Below are 15622 nucleotides of genomic sequence, written 5' to 3' on the forward strand. Positions count from 1 at the left end.
ATCATAAAAGCTTTCCTATCGTCATGCAGAGGTATCTTGATGTGTGTGTAGATCTTACGCTGCTTTTGAAAGTTAGGCTGCCAGCACTCCTGAACATGTGGGCTCATCCGACAAGTCTGACCCGATGACTGACAGGTCTTTTGTCCAAATCCATCCCACCTCTTTCCCGACCCAGATTTGAGGAACCAACCATACCGGCGAGCGGACGCCGTGCGGAGGAGCGTCAGGAAACGTTACGATGATCAGAACCTGCGGCTGGCGAACAATGGAGAAATAGTCATGTGACGAGGGAGCAGCGAACGTGAAGAGGGAAGGGAGGGGAGGATGGAATAAAAGCAAGTCAGGTGAAGGGGGACGCGCATTTGTAGCATCTATATTTGTACAAAAGATTTCCTGCGTGTTCCGTCGTGGCTGCGTTTCACAATGAAGGAACTGGAACTGAATTTGTCTGAAAGTATGAATCACTTTAGAAGAGCCAAGTGCCTAAATTAATGTGTATTTTTTGTGATTCTGTTTCTTTAGTATTTTTTTTTGTATAACTCCACTTAAAAGCAATACACCCCGACCTGGCTTTAATGTTTAAATGTGTCAAACTGGACATGCATGGGCCTTTGGAGCCGTGTGAATAAGAAGTTGGAAGGATAACATAGAATGTACGGGACCTGTTCCCTTTAGCTGTTACAAACTTTGTTTTTTCTTTGTTTTTGTAGCAAAATGTCTCCCGCTCTGTGTCTTGGTACATTCCGGCGCTCTTATCCATTCCACTTTTTCCCCCCACATATGAGGAGTCTCAGTTTTACTTAAAGGGCTGATTGAAGAAAACCTATATTTGTACGACAGTAGCAAGAAGAGAAATACAAAAGAATAGCGGACTAATGTGAATTGTATTTATTTTCTAAGTTAAAGCCACACTGACGTCTTTATAGGATCATAGATAAATGAGGGTTCACTAAAACTACGTTTAACAGGCCTGACTTTGAGTAGCTGCAGAGGTTTTTGGGAGCAAATGAAGCCGACTTTAAAACCGCAAAGCAACAAACTGCATGACTTAATACAAAACTCGCACTGATTTCATCAAAACTGGACAGAAGTGACTGTTTTTACTGGGTCTGCTAACAACACAGGTTTTTCTTACGTCACTGTAATTATGATGTATAGTATTTAACTGCTTAAAAGATTCGTCGCCACCTCGTTTTCTGTTTATATCCACTCAAAAACTGGACAAAAGCTCTCATCACAACTGCTTTTCATTGTACCGACATTTTGCTGTTTTTTATTTTTATTTTATTTTTGGTTATAATTTTGTAAATATTGTTTAAACAAACTCCTTGCCTTGTGTTATCCAACTTGAATTTTATTTTTAACTTATAGATTTTGTTTCGTGTGTATTAAATTAAGCCAAGCGGACAGTGAAGGTTTGATGTGAGGAGGCGGGGCTTTGTGTTCAGGTGTGTCACAGGTAAACCATGCAGAGAGAAAACCTACTCTCCAGACCTCCTGTCCTTCTCTCTGAACCACTCAACTTCTGTCTCTTACTGTGTCAAACTGGCTAATGCTGTTTTTTTTTTTTTTATTCTCTCCAAAAGATTATCATAGAAAGCTTCTTCTCAGTTCAGAATAACAATTTTTTTTATAACAATGTGATTATGAGATTTTCAAAAAATACAATAAACTATTGACATTAAATATAAAAAAAATCACTGTTTTATTGACAATCCTTTCATCATGCAAGTTCTGTATTTTTGCACACATGTAATGGGTGAGAATGTTAGATTTGTTGCAATCATTTCATATTCATTTGGTTTATCGCATATTTATTGAATAAAATGTGTACATTTTTGTATTACCAGCAGCAGGATTAAAAAAAAAAGTTGGAAGAATCAAAACATCTTTTTAGATTAACCTTTAACATCCAGTTGACCTGAAAAAAAGAATTATTCGACGACTGTCTTTATGGGTAGGGATGCAAAAACTTATGTAAAAAATATTTAAAAGAAGTTAAAAATCTTAATTATAATATACTGTCACTTGTTTTTTTGTTTTTAAAAGACAAATCCATTAAAGGAACGAAGTTGGTATTGCAGATTTGACAATACTACTTTTAAGACTTAATTCCAATTGAGAAAGCCCCGTTTGTTTTATTTCGTCAAAGTTAAAGACTGTTTTAGGCTCCTACAATGATCCTCTTATTTTTTTGAGACATATGTTGAAATTTAAAACCTAAACACTCCAGTTATTTTTTGTTGAAAGAAAACAATATGTCAAGATAAAAGTGGGAAAAAATACATTTGCTGCCCGTAGATTTCAGGTTGAACATTTTATTAAATGCACCAAAATTGGCATTTCTTTTGATTATATTTGCACTGAAGTCACAAATTGGTCAAAATGACAACTTGACATTAAGATATGCCTTAATAAAAAAAAAGTTAACAGAAAACATGTACAACTACAACCGCTAAAGTAAAATGCTCAATGCTAACAAGTGAAAAATTTCCAATTCAGTTTCTTGCTATCAATTAGTCTGAAAATGCTCATAAGAACAGTGAGGGAGATTCCCATAAACCGAAGGGCTTCTTCAGTCCAGCATGATGCAGTCGCTGCAGGCTAAGGTGCATCCAGCTGCTCCAGTAAGGTTCTTCTTCTTTTCTCCAGCTCTCCTTCACTCAGCTCACTGCCTGATGTATCCCAGCCGCCCTGCTTAGACAAACCACAATGGTGCTATTTGACATTTCAGGGCGCGATGACACAAACGTGTTCCATCGTAACGCCTGAACAAACCTCTTCCTTAGCCGCTTTCCTTTTAGGAGATTTCTGCTTGGAGTCTGGGCGGGATTTCCCTCTGGATTTGTCCTCTTTATCCTTCTCTGCATCTTTTTCCCGCTTCCCTTCACGTTCTCTCGTCTTCTTCTCGCTGTCAGAATCTGGCGAGGCCTGTTTATCACAGTTATAATGAACTCAATGGATATTATGGCATGCTTCTGAAGATGCCGTGTGTGTGGCGAAAGCTCCGGGACACTTACAGACTTGTGGCGCCTCTTCTTGCCCTTCTTCTTGTGCTTCTTGGATTTTTTATAGCTCCTCTCTGGTAGAAAATATCCAGGAGTCAAACACAGCTGCATTTCTGTCCTGCAGCGAGGAATCAATCCAACAACAAAAACACTCACCGGACTCTCCACTAGTTGATCGTTCTGATGGAGATTTGGACTGAGACCTCTTCTTCTTCTTGTGGTACTCCTCTTCCTCAGACTCAGAGCCCTGTTAATGTGTAAATACGTCACCAGACTTTACAGAATTGAAGCTGCAGAACTTTGTATTTAAGTGCTGAGAAGAGAATCGCTAACCGATCTGGAGCGAGATCTTTTCCTGTGGTGCTTCTTGGACTTCTTTGAGTGCTTCTTTGTCTTGGAGTGGTGATGCTGACATTCATGCTGTGAAAAAGCATTGACTTTTCTACATCACTTTTCTAAATAACACCACCCCCCCCGTCCCGCCAGCCTTACCTCCAAGACGTGCATGAAGTCTTTAAAAATTCGTTTTCTCTCAGACTCCAGCGTGATGTCCTCAAAGGCCGCCTCTTTCACAAACCGCTCCCTGACCTGAAAGAGTTAAATGTCACTCATCACAAAACATTTAGTTAGATCCAAACTGAAAAGGAGGGACAAGGATATAAATAGGACTGCTGTGTGTGGAGAATACGTACTCCCTCCCACAATGCCTCTGGTTCCAGGGGCGGAGTGGCTTGCTTTAGCATGGTCTTGAAAGCGGCCTCTTTTCTTTTCATCTTGCGGGCCTCCTCCTTCTCCCGCTCCCGCTCTCTGGCTTCAGCCTTCTCCAGCAGCTGCAGAGGGACGGAGGAAAACAAAATAAGAAAAAACTGCTTTCGATTTTTAAACAAAGTCTCTTTAGGTCAGCTATTTTGTCCGTTAACAGATCATTTTGACAAAACATCAGCAACACATTTAAAGCTGATTGAGGGGAGGAGTCATACACTGTTAAAGGCCAGCTTGATATTCCCTGCATCCAGTGTAGCGGCTCTCTTATCTGAGCTGATGATTGATCCGAAATCATCAAAGCTGGTGTTCACTTCAACCATGAAGCTTTTGTCCTGAGGAAGGACGGATATGCAGAGAGGTAATTCTAGAAAGCTCTCTGAAAACAATCACCATAAACTGTTCTAATGATAAGCTGAACCACAATCCTAACCTTGAGGATATCTTTAATTATTCTTTTTTCGTCATGGTAACGAGCTTTTAAGTCTTCTACGTAGAATTTGAAGAGGTCCAAAGGAGTGGAACCTGCAGAAAAACACAAATGTATAAAAGTTGAAATATCAAGAAGAAACAGAACTGCCTTAAATAATAATAAAAAGAACAATTCAGTTAAGATTAGAGGCTAAAACATGAAATATTTCTCACTTAGAGTGAGCTCAATGTTCATGTTAAACATAATTTCTAAAAAAAGGCCCTTTAGGATGTTGTCAGTGTTTCTCAGCTCAAGTGGCAGACTGCACATGCGGCGTCCACGTGCTCCAGAGCACCGAGTTCACTTCAGACGTGCAGCCACATGTGCCGCGTCCTGCTGTCATACCAGGCTGTCCCAGCATGTTGGCGAAGCGCATGTCTGAGCTGAGGGCAGGGTACATCTCCATCCAGGAGGACATGGAGTGAAGCTGACCGTGGTCATGGAGCTCATCCAGAAATTTCTGAAAAGGTTTTTGCACAAAAATGAGATTCAAACAAATCCCTTTGCATATGAAACGCTCCGTTGTTCCTTGTTCCTCCTTCACCTGAAAGGACTCTCTGTTCTTCCGTTGTCGTCTTCTTTCTCTAAGAAGGGTCTTTTGTTTCTCCTCCTCTTCCTCCTTCTCCAGGGCCCGTATGTGCTCCTCGAAACAAATGAGGGCATCCTCTTTATCCATATCTGCAGGCACACAACAGCACAATCAGCGGAGGATCTGTGGCCGTTTCACAAAAGTCTTCTCACTTCCACATCTTTTTATTCAACTGTACAAACAACAAAATGTGAGTTTTAGTTTTCATACTCTGCAGCTCTTCATCCTCTGCAAAAGTAGGATTATCGAGCAGGTACTGCTGCGCCTCAGACCACGTGGTGCGGTACGTAACATTTGCCATGTTGTCTAGAATGTTCTTCAGAGCTTCCCAGTTTCTCTTCCTCAGCTGCTTGGCTTGTTCCTGGATAAAACATTAACCACTCATTTCACTCTGTGCCACTGTAGAGATGACAAACTTCAAAAGGACTTTTTCTTGACTGAAACAAAGCCTTACTTTCTCCTTTTTAGCCAGGAAGAAGAGCACATCTTCATAGATCTCAAGTCTGTCTCTCTCAGGAACGCAGCTCCACACTTCAAGCTCTCCAAACATCTGCTCTGCTTTCCTGAAAGATCCACACAATATATAACCCACTTGAGGGCAGCATTTCACAGGCCACACTTCCCTTTCATGCCACGGTTTTTTTGGTTTATGCTAGCTGAAGCATCCGCTCAAGCAGAACTAAATCCAACCCCATGAAATGATAACATGAACGGTTCAAAATGTAAAAGACATCATAACAGTTGAAGGAATGTTTCATCTTCTAGCGTCATTAAAGTTGGATGCAGACGTTGGAGAAAAAGTCCTTTTCCAACCGCCTGTTGTGTGTCATGTCAGACTGCAGGCTGGTGCCAACACAACTCTGGAACTGGCTTGTTGTCAAGGTCAACAGTCCAACAGTTCTGGTGACTTTCACCCGCATGCTGAATCAAAGAGGGGATGAAATGGATGCTAGATGCAGATCTGCACGCCGGTGACACATGCGGAACATTTCTGTCCCGTTACAGGACTTTTTCCTAATATTGCTAGGCGGAAAATAAAAATAAATTAAGGCTTTAGCTCAAGATATTATATTAGCAAAATTAACAGGGAAAAAAAAGATTTTTTTGTCACGTATAGATGGCCTTTTTTCTAAGACAGGGAGTTAAAAGTTTTATTTTTTTAAAACTGTCAATTAAAATTATTTTCAGTGAAGCAAAATGACCAAATAAGGTTCAATTTTTGTGAAAAAGATTTTAAAATAGCAGCTTAGGGTGACACATCCTACAGTAGGCTAAGAGGAACCCAACAGGTTTGTGTCCGTCTGACAGTGTGCAAAAGCCACAGATGACCTTTCCCCGATTCCGTCTGCATAATCACATCGACAATTCACAGCATCACCAGCCTGCCCCGCAGAAACACTTACTGCAGATTGACTAGCACTTACTTGTATCTGGTGGTGGACGTCATCTTTTCATGGTTTTCCAGGAATCTCTGAAAGGTCTCTTTGGACTCCTTGTATTTAATCCGAGCCTCCTCCTTTTCTTCCTTTTCAGTTTGAACTTTGTAGGCGTTGAAAGCTTGCTTCTTTTCGCTCAGTTTAGGAAGTGCACTGTTTGTTTGGATAAAAAAAACACAAAGGAGAATTGGAGGTCAGAGATGATGCAGCTCTGACCCAGAATAGTGGGATAAATTAAACCCGCGGGGATACCGTTACCTGTAGCGAGGATCATTGATAATCAGTTTCATGGCCTGTTCCCAAGAGGAGTTTGATGAAACGCCCTAAAACAGAGGAAATCACACCGTGACGGAGTCAAGTACAAAAACGGAAATTATTTGGGAAGGGGGGGGAGTGTAAACCCAAAAAACAAAGGGAAGAGACAACGATCTCTGCTGCTCACAGTCAATACATTTCCTTAATTACTAATAGATGCCAGGTTAAGAGGTGTGAAGTGGCAATGATTCAAGAAGTGCCACCAAGGACTTATATAAGTGCCCTTTCAGCCACTTTCCCAGGGAGTAAGTCCTTCATCCATTATGAACTGATTCCACTATGTGCCTCTGTCTTGTCAGTTGTCACAGTTATTCTAACTCACTGAGGCATGCCGATTTCTCTCAGTGTCCTAATCCCAGCCATCCCCGTGCCTGTGATCCAATAAAGCTAATCATAAAGACGGAGCCATTAGGATCTTGAAGGAAATGGCAAGCAATCTCAGTGGAGAGCCTTGTGCACTAAATTAAAAAGCAACTAAATATAGTAGCGTTAAAGGTGGGCGGTGCTCAGCTGCTTGCAAACTGAACACACAACACGTTCGCAGCAACAGGAGGTGAAGCTTAGCAGACCTCCCAGAGGCTAAAGAGCAGCAGACGGATTAGATCAAGATCCGAAGCAAAGAGGAAGCAACTATAAATACAGACAGAAAACCGAGATAAGCAGCACTTTACACAAAAAGTCTCTCAGTTTAAACAAAGTTCTATTTCAGATACAAAATGATAAGGCTAAATCTGTGGTTTACACACATAAAGTATGAAATACTTAAAAAAAATATAAATAATTTTGAATATTTAAATTGTTTAAACAGAGAATCCTTTAAAAATGATCAACAAAGCTCATCTTTCTGTCCAAGCCAGTCTCCTAAGCTACGTTGACACACACAGTCAAGCGCCCACTTCCAATCAAATGTTTACATAAACACGGGTACAAAAGCGTTTTGGGCGTCCGCGTTCAAAACTCTTGTGTTTATGAGTAGCTACGCAAGTTTCTATGTCTTTGGGCTCTATGTACAAAATGCAAGGCCATTAAGTTAACCCAGTTTGAACTTTAACCAATCAGGGACCTGGATTAGGTAGTGACGTATGGATTGGCGTCCCTTTAAATTCCCGGAAGCTGTTTGAAAGCTGATCATGGAGGAGAAATTAGGAATTGTGGCTCGTGGACGGGCGCACCAAGCCTCTTCCAACTGTAGGTGGCGGACATGTGCTAGTAAACAGTTAAAAAAGAAGCCCCCCCCCACCCCCCCCACCCCTTGTGAACACCATAGGCTAGCTGCACATTCAAGAGCGCGCGGCACAAACCCGTTGTGTCCGTAGCCCGTGTAATTTGGCATTTCAGGCTTCTACGTTCAAAACTCTCGAGTTCACGTATAGCTACGCACGTTTTACAACCATTTTTAGGCTCTACAAACAAAACGCTTGGCCATCGAATTTTGACCAATCAGGGACTATGATTTGGTAGTGACGTATGGATTTGGATGATCTGGTTAGCGCAGACATGGCGACGAGCCTGACAACGTCTGGATTTGTTTTTCAGCTAAAGATAAACCAAGACTACTCTCCTGACATAACGGTAATCCATACTCGCTATTGCAAGGAAACTAGCTAACCGTTCTTTTTTTTACCCAAATCGCACCGCTTCGACATTTTGCACTTAGCCTCTTCCAACTGTGGGGGGTGTCCATGTGGTAGTAAACAGTACAAAAAGAAGAAGCCCCTCCCTGCTCGTTCAGTGTGAACACCATGGGTTAAACATCAAAATTCCTGCTTTTATAACTCACCTTTTCCTTCAGCAGCTCTTTAAAAGCCTGCTTGGCCTCTTCCTTGGTGTTCCATTTGTAGGTCTTCTTCTGGATTTCCGGCGGCTCTTCTTTTGTGACCTTAACACTGAGAGCCAAGAAAGATGTTAGCTGCGAGTCTCTGATGAACCACAGTACGAAAATTTCCTGCCACCCACTGACCTACTTTAAGATCTATGTAACATTATCTTGATTTTCTTGTCTAAAAATATTGTTCCGGTAAATAAATAGTTTATGGCTTGTTTTGTTGCAGCAGTGTGTGAAACGCTTGGAAATGGAAAAGCACTTAGTGGCTGTTTGATTGCAAATGTGTTTTGGATGATGTTGCACTGACCTCTCTGAACTTTACACCTCCCTCTGTATGGAGTATTTCTACAGCAGTTTTTAGTAACACCTTACGGTAAAATACACATGATCCTGATGCATTTAGAAATCACTTTTCACTATTTGGATTATGCTTTGCTAAAAGGTTAGTTCACAATTTAAAATATGACCAGTTATGATTTGACTGGAGATCTGAAACGGATGCAGCAAAATACAAAATACAAATAAGTTAAAAGATTTAATTTTTTAAAAACACATAACGGTAAGTAAGAGTTTGTAAAAAAAAAAAAAAAAACAACAGACACTAAAGGCTCAACTTTACCACCCCAAAATACTATTTGAAGTAATGGAAAGGCATCTTTCTTTGTCAAACTGCTGCTTGCTAATGCAAATTGGGATCAACATAAATAAAACTGCCTTTAATGTGAATGTCAATGACTTATTTATTTATCATCACTTGTAATAACTTCCAGTCTAGCTCAGTTAACATTTCTGCACTTAACTGCTTCAAAACTAACCATCATTTTAAAAGCTTAGCAATCTGTCGCATCTGTCAATAATAGGAAAAAGTTTTACAATAAAAATGAATAACTTCCTTTACTCATTTTGATGTACCTGTGGTGCACAGAAATCATTTGTTCGGATACAATCCTAAAGACTTTTAACAGTTCAGGGCTGAAAAACATAGAAATGGAACTTTTTCTTTCAAATATTAGGGCCTGTAATGTTTTACCTTGCTGTGTTCTCTGTCACAGCTGAACTCTCGGTGGAAACCACAGGTGCATCTGTGGTCTTAACCTCAGCTGCTGGATGCACGGACACCTGGGACGGTAGCTCCTCTGAGACGACTGCTGCTGCAGCAGCCGCTGCTGCCGTAGCTACAGCGGTTGTTGTTTCCACCTCCGTCACTGCAGCCAACGTAGCAGTGTTGTCTGCCTGCACTGTGGGGGTAGCAGCAGTTCCTGGGGTCACAGCCGCCGTCTCTGCTGTTCTGAAATATAAATATATATATATATAAAAAGCTCTTTTACTACCACAGATGCTTTTATGATTACCAAGAAAATGACACATTTGGGATGATGACTTTTGAAACATATCGGAAGTAAAAAAAAAGGTGTAGAAAGTAACCCAGGGAAAATTGAGAAACTTACCCGTTCTCCTCTGCTTTGATCATAGCTGGAAGAGAGAAAATGGGTTTACTGTGAGGGTTCGGCTCTCATAAGAGACGAACACCGACATGATCTCACTTAAGGAATCAATGTGTTCCTGCATTTGATCGTGTAGCGAGTCAAAATGCAGCTTATGAAAAGTGTCATTCACTAAACATCCATGGTTTGGATTTGCTTTATTCTCACACAAAAGGCTGAGGAAACGACAACTGTTTACCTTCGAGGTCCTCCAGCTCTTTGGGTTTGGTCCATCTGGATTCCTTCGTTTGAGAATTGTAGTAATATGGCTTTCCTGTGTCGGACTTGTACTCCTTCCAGTGGCATTTAGACAAAAGTTGCTACAGAGGATAAAATTCAGTGAAGTTTGATTCTGGTATAAAACCTCTTTTTAAAAGAAAAGAAATTATCTTATGCACATTAATAGCATTTTATAAACAGATTCTGACTATATTAACTTGGGACAGTACTATGAGCAGTAAGCTAAGCTGCCCAGTTCCCTCGAGCATCGTGACATGAGCGTTTTTGTACCTCTGCAGGAGATTTGAGATCGTCAGGTTTCTCCCATGTGGACTGTTTGGTCTCGGTGTTGTAATAATACGTTTTCCCATCCAGGGATTTATGTTCTGTCCAAACAGACTTCTAAAGCAGAAAACACAACAACGTTAAAGCGTCCCTTTCCGTGTTAATGCAACATTTTTGTTAGAGCCAAGGTAAAGACTTTTGTTTTGAAATGTGAACCAACCTTCTTTGGTTGCTCTTCCTGTGAAGCTCCATTTGTGGTGTTCTGCTAGAACAAAGCAACAAAAATAAATTCAGAAACAAGATGAAATATAAACAGGAAGTTAGTCAATTGTATGAAAGTAGACGCTGAATCCACTTACAGTTGTTCCCGGTGCAGCAACTGTCAAAATCAACACAAAAAGAGAGCATAGGCTTGAAATGCACATAACAGCAGTGAAGTAAATTAATCATAAAGATATCATTAAGGATTGTACCTGTTGTATCAACACCAGGCTGAAAAATAAAAATCACAGAATTAGTCACCATTTAAAAATAAGAAACATTAAGTACAAGTGATAGAAATGAAACAAAAAAGGTTTTTAGACTAGTGTTAACGCTCTAGGAAAGCAAAAACAAATTCATGCTTTTCAAAAATGTCCTCAAGTTCCAAAATCCATTTGACCCATTACATAAAACCGATAAAACACCTTCTTACTCTACAACTGAAAACAACTCGAGACTTTCATGCAGTTTTAACTTCAACTACACATTTCAACGTTATGGAATATAACCATTTTTTTGGAATTTATTTAAGAAGATATTCTTGAATTTGAAAAATAGCCATGTTTTTTTACAGTATGTTTAATAAAAAGAGGAAAAAAGATTGTGAAAATTACCGGTCCCGTTGGCTGTACAGTCGCAGCTGGGATGCGAGGAGCCATCATCATCCCTGGTAACATAGGTGGCAACATGCCTGGCATCTAATAAAAGGAGCATCATGAAATATTAATTTTGCATTTCCATACTAGCAAGTGCAGGCCTAAGCAATAACACTCTGAATGAGAAAGCATGACCGTGTAAAAGGCTTGATTTTCAATGAGGAGAAAAGAAACTTTGAAGCCAAGTATAGCAAGCTTGTCTAAATAAATCCAACCACAGCTTATGCTCTGTGAACAAACAGCTCCTTTCAGATCTGTAGGTATGTCACTTGGCATAAACTTCTTTCTAAAAATCTTTTAAAACCCAAATACATTTGTGACGGCTGTGGGGAAAAAAAAAACATTAATTCAATTCTGAAAAGTGATCTGAAGTGTTTCAATCACAATACCATGTTTTTATTGAAAAAAAAAAAACCCAAAACAATCAGATCGCATTCATCTTCACATACAGATTTTTATGGTTCATTTGAAATTTTTCTGGCAAGGTCGATTTAATCTTTGCTTTCATTTAATTAATCTATTTGTATCTTTTGATATTTATTATCGTCATTAACTATATTTCTGTTAGCATCTTAGTTTTACAAAGCTATGCTCTCAAATGTAACTTTAGTCACAGCATTAATGCAACCATAAGCTGAATAACATGAATAAATAACGGCATCCAACTTCTTGCAACACATTGCAGAAGAAGCTGCATGGGCGGTACAAATGTCATACAATCATACCTGTCCCAATGGTGGGGCTGCCATAGGAGGCATTATGCCAGGGGGCATTATACCAGGAGGCATAGGAGTCATGCTAGGTCGCTGACCCATAGGGGGCATTCCCATCGGAGCAAAATGAGGTGGTATTCCTGGCGGTCCCATCTGGTGAAGCGAAAGAGAAAAAAAGACAAACATAATTCTTATTTACTCCAAATACAACAGAGAAATAAAAAAGACAAAAACATATTTTTGAAAATTATCCATCACTCACATATGGAGGAGGTATTGTTGAGGGTGGTACAGCCGGATAAGCTGGTGCTTGGCTCGGACCATTGTTAGCTTCTGTTGAAGACTGTTAAGAAAAAGAAACAAAACACAGTCAGAACTCATAACTTGTACTTTTGGAAAGTCCCTTAAGAGTCAATTATTTAGGAAAAACCAATAAATCTAAATCCTCAAGTTTATTGACCTGCCAAAGAAAATATTTAAAGCAAAGCAGTATAGAAACAAACTAACTTAAAGTTAGCATTGTAATTACATGAGGACAAATATCATTCCTTTCATAAAAACATGCATAAGTATTTTAAAGTCAATCAGTATAAAAAAATAGCAATCCCAATATTTTGATGATACATTTACTGATATATTAAAAAATATATTTTGTTTAAACTAGTCATGACAGAATTCCTACAAAAACAGCATTTTATAGGATTTTAAAAATTGAAAGTGATTATGGTGTTAAATAAACAAATCTCATTGCTAGGATTTTACATTTACTGTGCACTTCAATGTTCTAAATCCTAATTGAAACCAGTTTAGACTTTCATTTGAAGCTGGAGTTTTAAAAGCCAAGCTAAACTAATTAAAATTAGTAATTTAAATGTAATAGGTTCTCTGACTGGCTAGACAGGCAATATTTGACGTCATACAATGGATTTTTCAGGGGGACAACAAATGAAGTAACTAAACTGTACTCTGTGTTCCTCCAAGCATTTCAATTCTGAGATAGAAATTAAAAAGATGAGAAAAAATCTGTTGCAACAAGCCACTGTGAGTTTTTAAGACGATCTGCCAGAAATTTTTTTGCGCGGTTTTAAGTTTCACCCTAATATACCCATGAAAAATAAGGAGCAAAACCAACGACATCGTTCATGACAGAAGTTGGAGTTTTAGGTGGGGTGGTCCAGACGTTGTCAGAGGTAATAATAAAAAATCAGGTTTTATCTACAGAAGTCATTTATATTTTCAGCCGTTAGTTCTGCAGCTGTTTTTAACACTTTTTTCAAGTGTTTTTTTTTTTAATACAAGGCATCAAGTTAAACCAGAAAGTCTAAACTGAGCAGGTAAATGGTTAAACAAGGGGCTGTAAATAAAATCCAAAGATTCAGGAATGAAAAAAAAACACTGGAAAGTGAAACAGTTCTTAATGGATGGCTAAAGTAAAAACATGTCACTTAATAAATATGTGACTTTGGGGAGGGGGGGGGATTCGTGTTAAAACAAGAGTTTTAATTTAAATTACTTTAGAGATACTCACTTTGGTTTTATTCCTACTCTCAAATATATGCTCATTTTAATGTTTTCTAATGTGGAGGTGATGGGATCAGGGAGTTAAGAGCATTGTGTTTTTATTAGTTTGATGTTATTTTTATGAAAACAGCATTGGCTCTTTGATTTTTTGTGTGTGAAGACCTTTGCAATAATAAAGTATTAAAAAGTGCTCTATAAATAAAGTTTGATTTCATTTGCTTTATTGTGATTATATATTTAAACAATCTGTGTTTAAAATCACTTACAGTTGAAGACATTGGATCTATTTACCACTTGAATTGTATTTATATAGAATAATCCAATTAAGAAAAGATAGAAAAGAAAGTAAGAATTCTTCGGCTTGATGGTGTTATAACAAACAAAATATTGTTTTATTCAAACAACTACGTCTGTGTACCAGTTTTATCCATTCGTATCTACAACATACTTTAGTGGGATTTTGTTAAAAAGCAAAACATTTACAGCATGAGTGGGAAAATTTTGCTCTATTTTAGGCAAGTTTTTTTTAATCTACTTTTAGTATTTTCGTTACTTTACAAATAAGATGTTTTTTTTCTATTATAGTTAGTGGAGGGAAATGATTCACTTTAGCATACTTTTTGCAATAGAAATGATCCATTTACCATATCTTTCTACTCTAAGTGGACATAAAAGCTTCAACGAAAATAATTTTGATCAAAATAATATATGTTTAGATTTGTATAGAGCAGTTGCTTTAACTACCCTTCCCCACAATTTTTGAGACAGAGGCAGAATTCCAACTTTAAAGTTTTTTTTTTTTTAGCTTTCAAGTTGCTTTTCACAGACTGTTAATACTTTTCAACTATGTAACAATGCATTGAACTCAAATGCTAGTCATACTCCTGTTGAGCTGTGACACCTGAAGCTGATTTTTACTGACAAATATAACATTTTAACCATTTGTAAACATTTAAACTTTAGTTGAACAGTACTTCTAGTTCTAACTTTTTGGAACTTGGCCTGTATTGTTTTTCTTTATCTAACACGTTAAAATAGAACATCTACAACTTTAATCAATTCAAATTACATGCACAATTAAATGTATATCCGCAGGAAAAACAATCTAGTTATTCATTGTCAAGATGTTTTTCCCCCAAAATAGTCTTAAACTACCACAGACAATTTATTTTAAGGAAATCCATTTAAAACGTTTATAAATAATACATTTTTTTAAAGTGAGCAAGTTATAGTTATCGTTTAGGTTAACTGTAATTTCACAAATAAACATATAGGTACAAAAGTGTAAAAATACATAATTTTGGTCAATAAAAAAGTATCTCGTGTAGATAGATGGATTATCATGAAATATAAAAAGTCTGTCCCTATTCTTAATTACCCTTCCTTCAATTCTTAAGCATCAGTTAATGATTGTTATAACGAGGAGGACACGGGCTAGGTCTATGCTCTGGCTAAGAAGAGTAAGAGAGGCAGCGATTGTGACCTTTACACCAAACCACCTTTACATAAAATGCATAAATTATCTACTGCCACACTGACAGAACAAAATTCATTTTACAATTGGGAGTTTATTCTTTCCTTATTAGTGTTTCTTCTCATGGTGATAGTCGATGACATGACGCTAACTCGGCTAAATGCTAACAAAAAAGCTAACGTCGCGGTTTTGTTGAAACGTCTAGCCCCTCTATAGTAAAATAAGCTTTAAAATAACCTTCAAGAAGTAGTGAATTTAAAGCCACAAAATGCATTTAGCATATAACATGAAAACAAAAACTAGCACTTGAAGCAACGATACTTACCATGTTGTCTCAATGAGCCTTCGACAAATGTGAGCATCAGCACCTCCCAACAAAGAGCGATACGATTGGTCGACGTTGCTTCCGGCGCAAAGAGGTCAAAGTTTGTAGCTCAGTGGCGTTAGTTTGCGCTAAATGTGCGCAGACATGCGCATCAACGGGGATGAGGGGAGAAGAATTCCAGATTTATGAGTTTCAAAGGGAAAAAAACACAACACAAACGAACTATATAACAAATTAAAAGTAGGGCAAATAAAAGAGTGTGGCTCAATGTAACTTT

At 38.4% G+C, this 15622-nt stretch overlaps 2 protein-coding genes across 10 annotated transcripts in view; one reads left to right on the forward strand and one right to left on the reverse strand.

The window, feature by feature from the left end:
* Nucleotides 1-1697, forward strand: part of fmnl2 (formin like 2) — a 42361-nt gene extending 40664 nt beyond the window's left edge. For 5 of the 8 annotated variants that reach the window (XM_023951086.1, XM_023951089.1, XM_023951085.1 and 2 more), the window contains one exon: nucleotides 176-1697. In XM_023951086.1, the coding sequence (XP_023806854.1) occupies nucleotide 176 (1 nt within the window). In that variant the 3' untranslated portion in view covers nucleotides 177-1697. The remainder of the gene's footprint in view (nucleotides 1-175) is intronic. The other 3 variants (XM_023951087.1, XM_023951090.1, XM_023951091.1) reach the window with 2 other exon arrangements.
* A 605-nt stretch (nucleotides 1698-2302) lies between these two features.
* prpf40a (pre-mRNA processing factor 40 homolog A) lies at nucleotides 2303-15471 on the reverse strand. Of its 2 annotated transcripts, none has more exons than XM_011489710.3 (27): nucleotides 15346-15471; nucleotides 12288-12368; nucleotides 12038-12178; nucleotides 11271-11354; nucleotides 10869-10887; nucleotides 10755-10774; nucleotides 10616-10660; nucleotides 10402-10512; nucleotides 10091-10211; nucleotides 9856-9880; nucleotides 9438-9695; nucleotides 8363-8468; nucleotides 6526-6590; nucleotides 6256-6420; nucleotides 5286-5394; nucleotides 5042-5192; nucleotides 4787-4920; nucleotides 4588-4702; nucleotides 4204-4295; nucleotides 3989-4105; nucleotides 3701-3838; nucleotides 3501-3596; nucleotides 3342-3428; nucleotides 3165-3255; nucleotides 3021-3082; nucleotides 2779-2931; nucleotides 2303-2694 (listed from the first exon to the last, which is right to left on the reverse strand). In XM_011489710.3, exons 1-27 carry the CDS (start codon nucleotides 15346-15348, stop codon nucleotides 2605-2607), a joined length of 2679 nt encoding a protein of 892 aa, XP_011488012.1. In that variant the 5' UTR covers nucleotides 15349-15471; the 3' UTR covers nucleotides 2303-2604. The 2 variants fall into 2 exon arrangements, with proteins under 2 accessions (XP_011488012.1, XP_011488013.1); XM_011489711.3 differs by having other exon boundaries at nucleotides 10616-10657; nucleotides 15346-15408.
* Between the last annotated feature and the right edge of the window lie 151 nt (nucleotides 15472-15622).

Source organism: Oryzias latipes, chromosome 21 (assembly GCF_002234675.1).
Source record: "Oryzias latipes chromosome 21, ASM223467v1".
Lineage (NCBI taxonomy): Eukaryota > Metazoa > Chordata > Actinopteri > Beloniformes > Adrianichthyidae > Oryzias > Oryzias latipes.

Coding starts and splice junctions, on each gene's coding strand:
- prpf40a (XM_011489710.3), bottom strand. Junction 4,296..4,587: donor CAACATGCTGGGACAGCCTG/GTATGACAGCAG, acceptor GTTTTTCTGCAG/GTTCCACTCCTTTGGACCTC. Junction 2,932..3,020: donor AGAAGAGGCGCCACAAGTCT/GTAAGTGTCCCG, acceptor TGTGATAAACAG/GCCTCGCCAGATTCTGACAG.